Genomic DNA, 18,010 nt, shown 5'->3' with positions numbered 1-18,010 from the left:
CAGTCAGAATAATCCTAGCTCAGCCTGCTCTGTCATAAAATACTGACCTGTACATTCCCATCACTATCTCTGTGTAGATTTCATGCTTCATAAATTGCAGCTGATTTTCAAGGCTGTTTTACCCCCAAAACATAATTTTTTTTTGTAAAACCAAAACACCCTGAACTTTACTGGAGAACATAGCTATTTCTTGCTGAAAATAAAAGTTTTCTGTTACATACTGGGAATGGTGCCAGAACATGAATAATGACAATAATGGCACTGTCTGGAGGCCTTGCACTGATTTCTCACTGTGAGCTTCACAAAGCTTATGGAGAGATACCTGACTTTTTCCACAGTTTATGAAATAAAAAGGGAGCATTAAAGCCACAGATTTTTTTTTTCCTTGACATTTATGGGAATGCACATGTCAGTGGCACAAGGTAGGCTGAAGTTCACAAAAACTCGTATAATATATTCTCCCTTCTAGTGAAGCAAACTAACCTTATGAGTACAATCAGTGTAACAAAGTTGAACAAGGCAAAAATGCCCAGCAGAGAGCAGAAGCACAGCGATGTGTTGCTGGGATAGGCCCTTTCTGCCAATACATGACTGCATGTGCTTTTAGGCGGAGTGTTGCCAGTGCTCTGGCAGTCCAGCCTGTCCTCTGGACAGTTGCAGGTGGCCTGTGAGCAGCAAACGCTGACTGCCATCACCCTTCCCCTAACATTATCACGCTGCCGCTGAGCTTAAAGGCTTTCTGTGAAAGGGGTCGAGCTCTCGGTGGTCCCACTGGCTGTCAGAAGGTGTGCAAGGGATTGCCTTGGCACTTTTAAATCCTCTGTTGCGTGCATCTGCAAAGGTAAAAGGGTAGCAGCTCTGCCCAGGGTGTAGTGCCCATTCCTCAGTGGCCCTGCAGCTGGGGCTGTGGTGACAGTCACCTCTGGTCTTTCTGTGCTGGTTTTCTTCAGTCCACATGGCCATGTCTGTGCCTCTACCCAAGTTACACTTAGCAAGTAGGCTTGACAGTGGGATTTCTGAGGCTGTTTAGGATCCCAGTTCACTGAGAATATAATACGTCAGAGCAAGAGGAAGAGTTTATTTAATAACTTCAAATGTAAACAGCTGCAGACTTCATCATCTGTTGGCTAAATAGCTCTTCATTTATACATATCACTATTTCTAGAGTAGTGGTTTAGCCACTTAATGCTCTATGCTTGCTTGTGCAAAATGAAACAGTCTCTAGAAGTGTTCCAGTCTAATAAATATTGCACCTTTTGTGCCCTGTTCCTAAGCAAATTCAAGCTAGGGCTGGTAGCAATGACCTGCCTGAGCTCAGGACACAGCAGGGACCAGCCTTGAGGAGTTCACCACAGCCTGCCACACCAAGGGTGGCCTCAGGAAGCCCTGGGAATTACTGCAAAAAGTTGTGTGTTGCTGAAACCCAGAAGCTATTCCTGGAGTGCATTGCTGCCTACTGAGCTTCTCTCCTGGTACTCCAGCATGGGTGCACACAGGAGGGGTCACAACAACACAGCACAGCCAGTGTGTATTCTCGTGTGAGCCCTGTTCCCCAGCTCAATCAAATCCAGCCTTAAACCCCCCAGCATCTCTGATGCAGCCTGTACTGCAGCGAGCAAGATGCACCTCAGAGCCTTTGCTCCCACCACCCCTGACTGTAGCTGTTCATCTCTCACACCCCCACGCAGCTAGACAGCAGCAGCTCCAAACAGGCCCCTCACAGCTTAGCTTGCTGCTGGCAAATATATACAGTGTGGGGAGACACCTCCTGTACCCCTCCTCAGCCCCTCATCACTAGCTGGCACAGGCTCTGCTTCCTAGTAAGCTGGAAGCCTTTGGGGCCATCCTGCTAAGCAGTGCTAAAACTGACCACTGCCTTTCCCTTATCAGCAGGCTTCACAGTTCCAAGGACTCTTCATGGTGCCAGTCCTGCTCTTCCCTCAGAGGACCTAGAAACAGATGCAAAGAAAGGTGAAAAACAGACTTGATTGCTTCCCCGAGGAAGTGTCATGGACTGACTCAAATGGAGGGGGGATGACCCAAGCCTGGTCTAAACATCTTCCTCCACAGATGCAGTTAGACCCAATACCTGGCTTCTCCACCTCCCTAGTCTGTTCACACCTCTGCCACATCCACTTCATCCCAGATGCTCCAGTTTATGAGGGCCAGGCAGATGGTGCCACGTGGATAGCAGGAACCCACCCACCATGCATCCTCTTCTAGCCCATTACCTAGAGATACTACCATCACCCCAGTGCTGTCAGAGGGGAAACAGCCAGTGTGTGTACAAATATACATATAACAGACAGCCACTGCCACCTTGTGGAGATTTGCATGTCACAAATTTGTCTTTGTCAGCTGAAGGAGGCAGACTTCACGCAGCTCCCATGCATTCTTCACCTTCTCTATCTACCCACCTGGACAATCTCAGCTTTCTCTCTCCAGAGGAGGAAAAAAGAGCATTTCATGTGGATGTGCTCCCCTGACATCTCCGCAAGATTTTTTCAAGTTCCTCAAACTCATGTAGTTGATCCTTACCAAATCCAGAGCCATATGGCTGCATATGCTTCTTACCTGCATGAAACCACCATTGAAAATAAGGATGCCACAGTATGGTTCAACCTCTGCTCAGCTAAACTACATACAGTGCCGACTGCTTCCCCAGGGCTCCTTATGAGACTCTTCCACGTTGTGCTCAGCGTCATGACTGAGGAGGACCTACAGATAAGAGTTCCAGCAGCTGGGGCAGAGTTGGTGTACAGTTACTGATTCAGATGAAGAGCAGGCCCCTACGCTCGGTGCCCTCTCAGCCCTGATCGCCTGTGTCCGCATGTCTGTGTATTAAGTTCACATGTGAAGGTTTGGGGGGGGAGGGGGGCGCTGTAGGGGTGGCTTCTGTGAGGAGACACTAGAAGCTGCCACCACATCAGACAGAGCCAGCAACAGCCAGCTCCAAGAAGGAGCTACTGCTGGCCAAAGCTGAGCCATTTGCAAGAACACATTTGAGAAAGCGTAAACCCCGCCCCCCCCAACCTACACAGCAGCAGCAGGGAGAGAGGAACAAGAGTATGTGAGAAAAACCACCCTGCAGACACCAAGGTCAGTGACGGAGGGCGAGGAGCACATATTCCCCTGCAACCTGTGGTGAAGACCATGGTGACATAGGCTGTCCCCTTGCCCATGGAGGTCCACAGTGCAGCAGATGTCCATCTGCAGCCCATAAAGACCCCTCCACTGGAACATGGGGAAGAGGATGGGGAGGAAGGAGCAGCAGAGATGAAGTGTTATGAACTGACCATAACCCCCATCCCCCTGTGCCACCCAGGGGTGGGGAGGTGGAAGAGCCAGGAGTGAAATTTGTCCTGGAAATAAAGGAGAGGTAGGGGAATGTGTTTACAGGTTTGTTCTTATTTCTTATTATCCCATTCTGTTTAATTGCAGTAAATCCACTTCTCCAAGTTGAGTCTGTTTTGCCTGTGACTAATTGCTGAGTGATCCCTCTGTCCTTCTCTCCAGCCACAAGCTTTTCTGTAATTTTCTTCCTCTGTCCTGCTGAGGACAGGAAGTGATAGGAGGGGCTTGGTGGGAACCTGGCAGCTAGCAAAGGTCAACCCACCAGTCTGTCTCTCCCACATCTCACCAAGGGTCAGGGGCCAGCACTACAGAGTTAGTCTGGCCAAGATTTCACCAGCATATTCCTCAAGACAGTTCCTTGGGGGGGCTGAAAGTTGCATGTCAGAGCACAGCACAGAGGAGCTGCTATGCCAGTTTCTTGGCATTGTTAAAACAATCCAAGTTGGTTTTTGTCCTTGCTAGATTCAGCTAGTTCAGATTAATGAAGAGTAGGAATTTAGAGTAATTACAAATACTCTTATTGGAATCATTCAAGGGGGGATTCCAAGTCTAACTTCATGTCAAGGAAATGATAAACAGATGGTTAGCTGGAGTTGGAAGTTCGGCTAGACTGCTGCAAGAGAAGATGCAGAGGAGATGTGCAGGTGGTTAAGAGAATCCTTCCCCAAGTGCACAACAGCAGTTTCAGAATACACGGATGGAGTTAAGGAGCATCACTATTTCATTGCAGTCTGATCACACACATTTCCCCTGCCCACTCACTTGTGACCCCTTGGCACCCCCTTTCACAACAGTCAGCCCTCTCTCATTGAGCCTAGTTATTCCAGCCACATGTTCCGATTACTGTGCTCAAGGAAGTACTTCTCCTCCTGTTGGCCAGCCCACCCTAAGAAAGCAAGCTGTGTAACAGGCCTGCAGACAAAAACATCCTGCTCCACCAGTTTGACAGCAAGGCACAGATCCCAGCCAAATGAAAGACTGCAGTCATTACCTGAGGGCAGCAGTTCTTCCTGAAGCCCTTACTTCCAGAAGAAAGTTGTATTGTGTTGTTTCTTCTCTGCCATGTACATAGAGTTTCTTCCAAACATTCAAGCCTGTTGGCCATCTACCACTTCCCTCTTATGGGCATCTTTTCAGACCACTGGGTCAAAGCACTCAGTTCTGTTCATGCCAACAGCAGATCAGTTCAACAAAGGAGTGACTCCTCTGCACTGCTGTCTGGTGTGTGGCAATACTGGTCTCACTCCTTCACATGAAAAACAAAAAAATGAACCCACTGAACTAACTCTCCAGGGTATTACTTCACACCTACATGGCAGGGCATGCAGCCCAGGTTTTCAGCAAGGTTACTTGTACCCCCTCCATTTAGGGCAAAACCTTTATTTGCTATATCTAGGTTATGTTAAAGGACAAACCCCCATGTTCTTGCTGGTTGGAAGACTTGTCCAGTTCCCATCTTGAACTGGTACTCTCTCCACCCAGCAGGGGCACTGTTGCTGTAGGAACAGAGGCTCCTTGCATCTCAGCTAGGTACAGCCATTAGGCTTTACTTTCCATCCACCACAAGGACCAACTTCAAACACTCAGATTCTGGCATAACTACACATTCAAAGAGAATACGCTTGCTGGTTCCTTTAAAGGGAAAGTTTGCTTTCAGATCCTCACTGTCTATTCCTCAGAGAGCCAAGCCTTAAAGTAACATCTCCTGTCAAATAAGGCCATGAAAGCTATTTTCATCACTCTGCCTACATGCCAGTTCTCAGAACAGGAAGATAAAGCAGCACAGGAAGCCAGAGACTCATTGCACTTCTAAGAACTGCTTTGCACTCCCAGTTTCAGCACAAGAATTATCCCAGCCTTTCTGATTGCTCCCAATACCATCTTGAATTTCCAGGCACTTTTGTCACCTGGATCCTTCAAAGCTACTGTGGAGTGGCATCTTATTAACAGAGTAAACAAAGCGTTAAGTCAAACTCAATGCATGACCAGCATTTCCTAGCTGTAGTAGGCAACAGCCTCATCTGGCTTCACCTCAGCAGAAATAATGTTGCAGTACATCTTCGCATCCTCCTTATTTCTTTAGGATGCAGGTGGATGTTAGGTGTTCCTATTGAACTTCACCTAGACTTTCCACCACGGATTTTTTTAAACTTTTCTTGCTCTTAACTACTGCCCAGAAGGAACAACCAGGCCTCCCAGCAACTGCTTCTAAAAGCAATGCTTGTTTACAGATGGTGTAATGTTAATGGTGCATCCTTGCTCTCGCTTCATGTTACTCTTCCCCACAAGTCCATCCACGGCACCACTTCGGGTGGTGGTTTCCTACTTACCTGTGAACCATCCTTTAAACACAGCTGCACTCCTCTCCATCAAATAGCCACAGCTGCACAGAAAACACTTTGCATGTCCTTCTTATCACATAATCACAGCCCAGAGCTTACATCCAAGATCCTTGATGGCTCATCCTCTATAAATAAAGGGTGTGGTCACTTCTTGGACTATAGAAGTCTTGTTTCAAATAGGGAACATATGCAGCAAGCTGTTGAAGGCCCCCAGTCCTCAAGAGCCAGGAAATTCATGCATGCTTGTGAAATGAGCATAAGGCTGAGTCACACATGAGCTCCCTACCACAAAGACAAGCAGCTCACTCATTCCACATTGTCTGCATACAGAGCAGGAGAAGTCTTGCCTTTTCATCAGTGATACTCAATGAGCAGCACAGCTCACCTCACCCTAACCACAGCATTAGGGATAGCTGCTAGCTACAGCTCTGCTTCCTTATTTACTGGATTCTTACCCAGGACAACACCCAAGCCAGAAAGAAAGCCACTTTGATATGGTAGAAAAACACAGTTCTTCTTGGTAACTCTGGGAAGAGTAGTTGTATGATACACAGAGGCTGGCAGGTCAGCATTAACCTAGACAACCCGATGCACGTTTGGAGGACTGCAGAGTCTAGTTTACTGTCCAGCATGTTCAAATGCAATATTGCAGTCAAATGAAGATGACAAAAAAATATATATAAATTACCTTGGGCTTAAGACACTACAAGTTTTAGCTCTTCAGTCATCTGTTCCAGACTATTGCCTAGGAACAAAGCAGCCCAACTCAAAGACTAAGCATACTTTGCTACTACTAGAACCAGAAGGTGCACCAGTGACAAGGCAAAACTGGAAAGGCAAAAATGCAGCAGTTCCAAGTCCTACCATGGACCGGTATTTTTTTCTGGTTTATAATACACAGCCAAGTCCTAGCTTTGAAGTCTAAAGTGAAGCTTGACAAATTTTAAAAGAATCTGTAGCTAAAATGGGGTAACAAAAGTAATAATTGATCCACCCTCTTTTTTACTACTCCCAAACTCCCCTTTCTGTATCTGCAAGACAGACTGCCACTCTACAGATCATAGCCTGGTGACTACCACCCAAGTAAGGTGGCAGTAGACTTCTCCTAAAGCAACTGTTATTGCTATCCCATGCAACACAATTTCTCACCCACAGCAATACACCAGGTTGTGTCTGAAAAGAGTGTATCCAGACAGTACTCCTTTAACACAGAACCTGACACCTTATAATGACATTATTAAATTCCTCACATTTTCATTCAAACACAGGGCAATCTCCAAAAATGAAGCATTTACACTTTATTGTACTCATTTACATGATCAAGAGGAGAGTTTCCACCACTTAACCTAGCTAGCTTGTTTAGATTTTTTTTGAAGTAGAAAAGTTACAGGCTATAATTTAGCCGAAGCAGTCAGGCTTCAAAGTCTCCATGGCTGGAGATTAGACTAGACTTTTAATGGTCTCTTCCAGCTTCTCTTTATTGGCCCCAGAGAACTCCTCCACCTGTAAAGAAAGATTGATTTTTAGAACTGCTGCATTCAATGCTTCATAACATTAGTTGCATAGCATCCAGACACTCACACACCTGTTCAACTCTGCTACAACTTAAGATTTTTTTTCACCCCCAAAACAGGGAGTATTTTGCAGATGTTCATCTCTTCACCTCCCACTCAAGCCACAAAAATTGAGAAAAGCATCTATCCAGAATCACTACCACTGCTAGAGCCTTCTATGCATAAAGCAAGGGACAAGACAACTGATCCTGAACCAATGCTCTGTAAGACTCAAATACAGGCTTGAAGACTCTGGAGGTCACTGTGCAGCACAGGCAGCTCAGAGTTGCTCAGGACCCTGGCCAATCAAATTCTAGAAGGACCACTCCAAATGACCTACCCCTGAGCCTCGCTTCTCCTGTGAGAACTGTCCTTGTTGCAACTTACACAACAGAAAGATAAAGGCAACATTTATGTGTCAAAACCAGTGGCTCTGTCTTCCAGTACCTACAGGGGCACAAGGTACAGAGCAGACTACATTACATGCCACCTTGATACTCATGTGTCCAGAGAACTGCCCAAGTCACCCAAAATAAAAAGCCACACAACAGGTTTAAGCCTATCACCTTCACACACTGTCACATCATCATAATTCTTCCAATTACATTGTGAAGCTGCGTAAGTTTACCCTGAGGAAACTGTCGAAGGTTCACTATTAGTAATGACTTGGCTCCACAGTGAATTGAACTGAAGGTCTGATACTCATTTTTCAAAGTGCAATTCTATTGCCTTCAGCCATGAAACTTCCATCCAGGCACTGTTTTACTTTAGAAAAACCAAACTTCAGTTTGCTTGGCAAACTAAAAGCCTGAGAACACATGCAGCTCAGCAATTCTTTAGTTCAGCCAGCCATTCACAACTGCAGAAGCAGTCCACTATGCTGTCAGAGCATGTTGTGCATGACAAAACTGGGAGGAGTGGCTGACACACCAGAAGGCTGTGCTGCCATTCAGCGACACCTGGGGCAGGCTGGAGAGCTGGGCAGGGAGAAATTTAATGAAATACAACAAGGGCAACAACAAGGTGTAAAGTCTTGCATCTGGGAAAGAACAACCCCATGTACCAGTATAGGCTGGGGACTTAGCTGCTAGAGAGCAGCGTAGGGGAACGGGACCTGGGGGTCCCGGTGGACAGCAGGACAGCCATGAGCCAGCAAGGTGCCCTCGTGGCCAAGAAGGCCAAAGGCATCCTGGGGTGTATTAGAAGGGCTGTGGTCAGTAGGTCAAGAGAGGTTCTCCTCCTCCTCTACTCTGCCCTGGTGAGACCGCCTCTGGAATAGTGTGTCCAGTTATGGGCCCCTCAGTCCAAGAACGACAGGGAACCGCTTGAAAGAGCCCAGCGCAGAGCCACAAAGGTGATTAAGGGGGTGGAACATCTCCCTGATGATGAAAGGCTGAGGGAGCTGGGTCTCTTGAGCTTGGAGAAGAGAAGACTGAGGAGTTTATAGATACGAAAAGGGCGAGTGTCAGGAGGATGGAGCCGGGCTCTTCTCGGTGATGTCCAATGACAGGACAAGGGGCAACGGGTGCAAGCTGGAGCACAGGAGGTTCCACATTAAGATAAGGGAAAACTTTTTCCCTGTGAGGGTGACAGAGCCCTGGAACAGGCTGCCCAGAGAGGTTGTGGAGTCTCCTTCTCTGAAGACATTCAAAACCTGCCTGGATGTGTTCCTGTGTGACCTGCTCTAGGTGATCCTGCTCTGATAGTGGGGTTGGACTAGATGATCTTTTGAGATCTGTGTGATTCTGTGGTTCTGTGATCTTATCCACCCCTTGGCAGAGCAGGCACAAGAAGTCTGTTCAGTCCTCCAACAGGGACAGGACCTCCACTTCACAGGTTACACAGCCTCTATGTAAAAGCATCCCAGCAGTTGTTTCAGCTGTATGTATATTCAACAGCATTAGACTTCCATTTGGGTGGGATTCCCTAGGCACATAGTCATGTCTCTGCTTCAGCGTGATCTGCATACAGAGAACAAATACTAACCAAGATCAGTAAAAAGTAGGGTGCTACACAGACAGACTAGCAGTCTCAACCCTTACATTTAACCCCACTAATCTCCCATGAAGCTCTGCCTGCAAGACTGACCTGTAACACTCAGTTCTCTACCTGTGAACAACAGGGTTTGCCTCATCACTTAACTGCTGGTCCATGTCACATTTGCTGCAGCACAAAGATCAACTTGCTCACTCAGGAATGTCTTAATGCCAGTGGTGCCACAGATACATTATCAAGAGAAAGCAGGCTACGTAGTCTAACATCCCCAACCTTCTTTCAAGTGTTTTAGCTTGCCTGCTCTGGTTCCAAAAGAGCAGAGCCTACCTTCTGTCCATTCTTATAGAACTGGAATGTGGGCATGCATTTCACATCACAGTGTGTAGCAACGTCCTGGAAAAGACAGAAAACAATCTTCAGCTGTGCATGCGTGAAAGATGTTAAATTTAGGACCCACCAGTTGCCTTTTGTTTAGGTGACTGGACAAAGACATTATTGCCCAAAATAAAGCAAAAGCACCTCTAGTAGTCCATCACTAGCAAAACCAGCATAGTGTTAACATCTCCCTGAAGCAAGCCTGAAAGATCCTCCCTTCACCATTTAATTCATGCAATAGCAAAGGCATTTACTACACCTGTACTCTGTGTTTGCAAAAACCAGACCTCTGCATCAAAACAGAGATGACTATTTTTAAGGCTTAAAAGCCCTATGGCAACTCTTGTGTTTCAAACCATCATTGTTCAAGTACCTATTCAACACTGCTGGAACTGCTATGCAGCAGACATCTGTTGCACTTCAGACATGAAAGGAAACACTGCCAGAAGCAGTGGAGAGACCACACAGATCACCAGACAGTCGTGAGCCAAGGTTTTTAGGGAAGACTGCATCAAAGTAGCTTAAGGCCTTAGACTAACACTCCCTCCCAAAGCAGAGGATCAGTACTCCCAAGTTACCCAACACATGCCATCAGGCTTCAAGTGTGCAGATAACCAAGGCAGTTTGTTTTGTTCAGGTGTCCTCTAAAAAAAAGAATCACTCTTTCCAGTATAAGTGTAAAACCTCTATCTCTGCTTCTTAAAGCTGAACTAATCTCTCAGTATCTGCACAGACTTTTTTTAAAAAAAATGTTTCTGATTGTCACTTGCGTGGAACTCATTAGCTGCCCTCCCTCAGCATCACCCCAGACCATACCTGGGCATCATCCACATCAATTTCGATGAACACCACATCACCATACTTCTCACTCAAACTCTAGAATGAAATAAGAAAATGCAGTTAGTGTTCCAGGAAAACTTTCTTTTAATAGACACATTAATGTAAAGCTGGTGCTGCTTACCCTTCCCAGTTAAACCTACCTTGTTACCTTAAAGCAGCTATTTTACTGACCAGAGCAAAGATTTTATTTTCTGCTCCAATACTTGGAAGAGTCTGTTGAAACTTAATGAAACATACTCCCCACAGCGAAGACTCAAATATCATAAGACATAGCCTTCAGCTGCTCACTGAAAGATGCTACAGCCTATCTCATACTTTACCAGGAGATAATATTGCCACCTAAACACAGCTGGAGTGATTACAATAACTGTGAACAGAAGGATAAGCACTCCACTCCATATCCCACCTCTTGAGGCAATGCAACTGTTAGGTACCTACAGACCTGAGATGCACGTAAGCATTAGCACACCAGTCAAATCACATTTGAGCTCCCAGATGTGTCAAACATCAGTATATTTAACTTGATAGTCTCAAAGTAGTTATTTCTGTGACTTCTCCCTTTTCCAGAAAAAACTAGCAATCACATACGGCGAAAGGAAGTTTCCTCCATGTTACTGTCAAGCAGCACTAAAACATTTGTATATACTTTAATACAGTTGCCAACGAAGACACAAAGGCTACTTACGTGGAAAAAGGGCTTGATAATTCTGCATGGTCCACACCATGCAGCAGAGAAATCAACTACTATAAGCTTCTCTCCAGCAGATTTCAGTTCTGACTCAAATTCAGACTATAAGAAAAGAATTGAACACATTAATGATTTTTCTGCTCATTCGCACAACAATTTAGACTAATCCCGAAGCTAGCTTGCTCTCAGCCCTAACACACTGTGTTGGCAGCTCTTTAAACACTTCACTGTGTATTTGTACCATCAAGTAAGTGCTTCAGTATGAACTGCGTTCATCAGCACTAGCATCAGTTGGTGTCTTATGGCTCTTGAATTAGAAAAGACCACAATGCTCAGTCAACCCAACTCATTGAATTGTGGAAGCATAAGCTAGGAATTCATCTAGCCTACAGTGCTCAACTCTGGCAGTTCTGTTTAATGTTACTCTCTGAAAGTTTTCCTCACGGTTTTTAATAATCCATTTTCTAATTTCTGTCTTGGCAGGAAGCCTTCCATTTTCTTCTGGGACAGACTTTCCTCTGCAGAATTCAAAAGGGACACAAACCTCTGTACACTCCTTCAGTTTCATGCCTTTTTCAATCAATGGCTAACATCAAAATGACCTGAGTTAGTTACAGGTATAGCCCATACCATAATGTCATGGTCATTATAAAAGGGGAAGGTTGGCTGAGGAAGGGGAGTTCCTGTGGGGCTCCTGCTAGGGTTCCTCCTGCTTCTCCTCTGGCTTCTGAAGACTGCTCTCCAGTAGACTGACAACTGCATATTCATTTGGCTCAGCATATTTCTGTTGGTATTGGTGGTGTTCTCATCAAATCTGCTGCACTTCTACCCACAGGTCTGCTCTCCTTTTTCCCTGATTCCCCTCCCTGGCTGGTAGGGGTTCAACAGGTGATGGTACAGGCTAAACATAGACACAACCTCGTAAGATAGCTATTTTACCTATTTTGTCAAGCAAGCCCACATGTAACATCACTGGCCAAAGCAACACATACAGACTACACAAGTAACACCCAGTACTTATTTAGAGCTTTGAGTCTGTTTGTTGCCCTTAGTCACACCAATCATTTTTGGACAATGTTCTTTGGAATTTTGAGCTCTTTACATGCCATTAACCACGCTTTCTCGTGAAAAAATGTGTTTTAACAGAATTGAAAGACATTAAAAGCAATAAATACTGTCATCCTAACAAGAGGGAAAGAAGTGTCTTGGGCAGAAGTAGAAAATGCTAATCAGTGTCTTTTCCCAAGCAAGTACAAGCCACTTCAACATTCCCCAATTTTGCTCTCATAGCAATACAAGCTTCATGGGAGCTGTTAATATAAACTCCATTTCAGTTTATGCATATAAAATATAGCTGCTTCACTCTCCCCTACTTAACAGACCAGAGCATTAGAGTTCTGTCAGCAACAGCTAACTGAAAGCAATACAGTTACTGCTGCACGTACTCAGTGGTTGGTTTTGCGGTGCAGGAGTTAACTAAGTGACACCAGCTTCTGCAATCAGCCACAGCCAGCTGGACTGGAGTCTAGTAAGTTATTCCCCCCCCCCCCCCATTGGAGAGGGCCATGCAGATGAGGAGCCAAGAGTGCACACCATCAAACTGGTCACAAGTATATTTAACAAGGAAGCAAAGGGTCCTGCATCAGTATCCTTATGTATGAACCCATGTGAAAGTCTTCATAACTTCCTGTAACTTCAAATACACCCAGCATCACATCTCCCTGTTAATACGCCATTTTCACTCCCAATGTAGCTACCTTCAGAAGCACAACCTTCACATACTGAGTTCTTCCATCCTTACATCTTGGATATTCACAGTCTAGTCTGCTGTAACATCAGTAGCTAATGTTCTGCACCATCTACTCTCAGTCTGAAGGAGATGGGAACAGTAAGTCTTCCTGTCTCTCCACCTTCCCCTGCTCCTCTGCTTCCACAGTATGCATCTCTGCACCCTAATCCCAGAAGTACCCCATTCCCACCAAAGCTCAATGTCCCTGCACATAGCAATCCATGCTACCTGCTCCCTACAGCTACTTATACCACAGGTTCCTCAGTCAAGCCTCACTCCTTCCCACCTTCAGATACTACAGCTTGGTTTTTGGTATAGCTTCTCACACCTCTGCACTGTAACATCACCAGCTCTTCTCTGATTCCACTTCCTGCACCTGCCAGTTAGACCATCCTCTTCTTACCCATAAGTCTCCATCCAGCTGCATAATTACTGTGTTCTGCAAAAGTAGCTTCAGCCCTGGGATGTGGCCATCATACGGCCACACACACCAGGTTTGCTATTGCACAGAACAAAGGGAAAGTCGGAGGGCATGACACCTACATACACCACTGGAGAGCTGGTCCTGACTACAATCAGGTGTTATGTCTAGTATCAGCTAAAATTGCTGCAGGAGAGTGAAAGAGATGCAGGGTCCAAAGGTGCTTACTCTTGCAAGTTAAACAAAATATTGAACTAGGGAGAAGTCCTGAAAGTTTTCAGAAAGCTTAGTTTCCCTGGAGGAAGGATGACAGCAGTGGGGGCAAAGCAAGCTAGTTGACCTGTCTGATTGACCTCCATAGCTGTCTTTCATGTTAACTGTGAAGTGACAAGCTTTCATACAAAACCCACATCATCTTTGTTAACAGAAGCGGAACCTCCCACCACAAGACTATCTGGTCACACTGTTAGAGGATCTTATAGCTTTAACCAGTATTTTCTTCAGGTAGCACCTTACTAGGGGAAACATTTGGCTAGTTGGCTGTTTGGTTTTTTTTTTTTGAACATTTAACTACAACCTCCCTGAGCACATGCAAGACTCATTTTGGTTGTATGGCCCTCCAGCAGAAAGGCTCGTGCTGCATTCACCAAATGCACTGGTAGCAGACCTGTTTCCAAAGGCCAAGTAAGGGAAAAGGCTCTAATAATGAAAAGCCCCTAGTGCATCAGGGATTCCCAGCACCAGGTAATACCTCAAAATGGAGGCTATGAACACAGACAGTGCTGAAAGGAGTCTAGTCCTCTCTGCAATAGATAAAATAGCTTTAATCAACTCTGCCAGATGGTGTTGACCTTAGTTATAAACATGATTTCTAACACATATCAAGCCACCCTTGAACTTAGATTAACCCAGTCATCAGCTGACTGCCCATGGTTACTATATAATTTAGTGGGGTTTTTTAATATAGAAGCTAGCACAAACAGACTGAAGGTTCAACTGCCTGAACTCCCTAACACATACCACTTTAAAACTATCATCTGCATCTGAAGCTGCAAGTTTTCAATATTTGCTTTGACTCAGAGAGGTAGCTAGTGTGAAGACGAAAGCTTCGGCAACATGTGCTTTTTAACATTTTATATACCCCACTAGCTTCTGCTATAAAAGGCATTACGTCCCATAGTCAAACCCTGTTACATGAGTCACCCATCTCAAGGCCATATACTCAAACCAGCGGAAGTATTGCTCCTACTGTCCACTAGCAGGGACTGGAGATGGACCTGTAAAGCACCCTGAAAGTAGCCATTCCTCAGAAGGTAGTCAGTTTCTGAACAAGTGTGTTAGGAAAGGGGCCACATCTAGGTAGCTGTCATGTTCAAACTGCTTTACAGATGCCACTCATAGAAGCTTTTGCAGGTAGTGGAAGGGGTTTTCCTTTTTGTATCAGAGAAAAATACAAATCTGCTTTACTGAAAAACAGAATTAATCCAGAAATCCTAGTTGCACTTACTTGAATACTCTGGTTGTTGCTGATGTTGATGATGTTAACATCTTGTCACCATGACCGCTGAGTCCATGCTCTCCATGGATAAGCACCAAAACCGTTCTTTTAACTACAGCAGACTTAATCAATGGTCATAGTTGGGAGGATAGCAGAAGCCTAGTCCACTTTAAGTTAAGCAGGCTTTTCCTCCAAAGCCAGGTCTAGTGGCTCTCCATTTTTAATTCGTTCCAGCCTGTATCAAAAACCTCAAAGCTTACTGAAAAGTTCACCCCTTCTGTCCCTTCATAAACAGAGAAGGGGAAAGGGGAAGAGATGCAAACCAGAATAAGAATTTCAGGTTGAACTCAAACACCACTCCACCTCCAGGACCTGCACAATAAGGCATTTCATTCACCTTAACTTTAAGGAGCTTTCTACATTCACAGGTATTTAAGCTGTGGTCACAAGAATTAGTATGCTCATGTGTCACATGTTAACACCTTAGCAGTCCCACAGGGGAAGTCTGACATGCTTTACATTTATGGAGTGAACTGCCTATAGAAGAGCATAGTCTAGAAGACAAACCTGGATGCCATAAAGCATCACTCACTGGACCCTCAGTCAGATCAAAGTGACACTTCAAGCAGTTCAATATGCAAGACTAGCCCAACAGGATTTTTCCTGAAGAGCTCACTAAGTTCGTACAGAGAATGTTTTTGCAGATCTGGGTTCATAAGCTACAGCTCACAAATGCTCTATTGTTGCCTGTCAACCACACCAGCTGCTATGCACAAGACCACATACTATTTCATCACTAGTAGAGTATTCCCCATGTGTTGGTCTAGGCTCTTTTACTATTCTGTATCAAAGCCACAGACATGTTTGTATTCACAGAACCATCCAAACAATGGCATGCTGCACTAGTATACTGAACAAGTCAGACAGCACCATAAGAAGGGAAATACTTATGCCAGCAAATCCTGTAACTTAAGTACAAGAAGGGGCTCTAGTAATTCTTTTCAAGTCAAGAAAACTGGAGTTCCATGTTTTCCGAGCACATTAGAACTTAGGCCAACATCTACTAAGCCACCTGGTCCCCTACACACTGGCAGTATGTAAGACGAGCTGGGACTCCTAAATTTGGGTATCGTAGCACCCTCTTATCAGTTTGAGAGCTAGAACATGACATTTCCTTTAGATTTGAAAGGGAGACGAGCAACAATCTGTCATAACATGAAATTGCATCATCTCCCTTCTCATTCTGACTATATGGGGCTTTAGGTCGCACAGTTATTTGTCCCCTCCCTTCCGTCTCGGCGAGCCTTCCCTCCAGGTTCCCCCTTCACGCCGCAGCGGTGAACCAGGCTCCCCTTGCCCGAGCCGCCCCGGGACCCAAACTGTGTCCCCGGCGCACACGTGCTCTCACCGGCCGGCGTCCGCGGGCCGAGGCCTCCCCGGGGTCCAGGGCGGCCCGAGGAAGGGCACCTGTTCCCCTCAGCGTCTCGCGGCAGCCGGGCGCGCCGCTGGCGGCCCAGCAGGCCCGCTCCCTACCCTCCCGCCGGCGAGGCGACGCTCACCTCGCCGCCTTCCTCACGGGGAGAAGACAGAGCTGCACCGCCCGGGCACGGCGGCCGCCACGCCCAAGGCAGAGGAAGGCACACACGACCCTCGGCGGGCTCCCGGCGGAGGAGGCCGCCCACCGCGCCCTGCGCGGCGGGAAGGGCAAGGAGCGTAAGGCCGGCACCAGCGGCCGCCATGCGCCTATCGGACTCACCAGGCTGCCCACGATCTTCACCATGGCGACGGCTCAGGGTCGGCGGCTAGACGGCAAGAAGGCGGCCAAGGGCCTGGTCCCTACGCTCCCCTCAGCTGCGCTCAGCTCCGCTAGCACCCAACCCAACGCCTCCAATCGCCTCCGCGCTCTCCTGGAACCGCCCCGGGGCTCCCCTTATATGGCCATCGCCGTGCCGCACTGCGCATGCGCGGCGACAGCCACCGCCCCCCCCCCCCCCTTCCCCGCCCCGTGGCGCGGGGATCGGATTCCCCCGGGCGCGGGTGACGCCGGGGGGGGCGCGTGCCCGCGCAGCGTCCATCACCGCGGCGCCGGGCCCGGCCGGGCACCGGCGGCGGCGGGAGCGGGAGGGGGGGGCTGGCGGCAGCGGCCTGACCCCTGCCCGGCGCGGCGGCGTCCGCGGGGAGGGTGGGGCCCGGCATCCCTGCCGGCTGCCACGGGGCAGCAGCGACGGAGGAAAAAAAGCCCAGCGACTCCGGGAAAAGTGCTGTGTAACGCTGAGCAGGAAGTATGTCGGAGGCACCGGCCCCAGCCCAGCTCGCAGGGTTCCCCGCCATGCGAACACCACGCTGGCGCTGCCCTCAGTGCGGAGGGAGCATGGCGCTTGCAAAGCTGAAAGGCAGGAAAGGGTCAGATCGGAGGAATAAACCATGGGAGTGCTTTCCCCTTTCTTTTATTTATTTTATAATATTTTTTCCTTCCCCCCCCCCCTTTTTTTTTTAAATTTCATGGCGGCAGGGCAGCTCTGTCCCTCTGTGGGCTTTCTGCAGCACAGAAGTGCTCTTTGACATGAGCAGTGCTTGCCCGGTGGTAAACGCTAAAATCAGTATAAGCAACCAGGGACCCTGCCAGCACCTTTAGTAGTTCCCCTCTTGGAGGGAATCAGACAGGACCAGAAATAGTCATTTCAGAAACAATTCCTTTCAGCTTTCCCAGCCAATGGGATGTGGTCATGGAAACAGATTTCCGTTTATCTCATTTAGTTCTCTTGTGTTTTGGAGAGGTCCTTTGCTCTGCATGCTGGTGCACTACTGCCTGTCCCAGAGTGCCAAATGGGACTGTTGGGGCCCTCATTTCCTTCTGTTGGGCTTCATTTTGGAGTGTGGGATTACTGACTCCAGCTCCCACTACATGGGACATGGGAAAGCTGGTATTAGGTTTTGGTATACTTGGTGCTTTGTGTGTGTCATGAATGGGGTATTTCTGGCGGCTTTAGCAGCCAGTTTACCAGCCTGTGGAAGGTTTGCTCTGGGATGCACCTGAGCAGAGGATGGGAAGACTGAGGGAGATCCTGGATAAAAAAGAAAACAAAAGACAGTTTGGGTTGGATACAGCTACCAACCCATCCCAACAGGATGTGCCCTGATATGTTGCTTTGGTT

At 47.1% G+C, this 18,010-nt stretch overlaps 1 protein-coding gene across 1 annotated transcript; it reads right to left on the bottom strand.

Annotated features, from left to right (window-relative positions):
* Positions 1 to 6,979: 6,979 nt before the first annotated feature.
* On the bottom strand, positions 6,980 to 16,745 carry LOC104351888 (thioredoxin). The gene is made up of 5 exons (XM_086479591.1): positions 16,612 to 16,745; positions 11,145 to 11,249; positions 10,436 to 10,495; positions 9,572 to 9,637; positions 6,980 to 7,199 (listed from the first exon to the last, which is right to left on the bottom strand). Exons 1-5 carry the CDS (start codon positions 16,633 to 16,635, stop codon positions 7,137 to 7,139), a joined length of 318 nt encoding a protein of 105 aa, XP_086335717.1. The 5' UTR covers positions 16,636 to 16,745; the 3' UTR covers positions 6,980 to 7,136.
* Positions 16,746 to 18,010: the final 1,265 nt, after the last annotated feature.

The sequence above is a fragment of the Leptosomus discolor genome, chromosome Z, assembly GCF_034619465.1.
Source record: "Leptosomus discolor isolate bLepDis1 chromosome Z, bLepDis1.hap2, whole genome shotgun sequence".
NCBI classification, from domain to species: Eukaryota; Metazoa; Chordata; class Aves; order Leptosomiformes; family Leptosomidae; genus Leptosomus; species Leptosomus discolor.
This window is presented reverse-complemented; position numbering and strand designations above follow the sequence as displayed.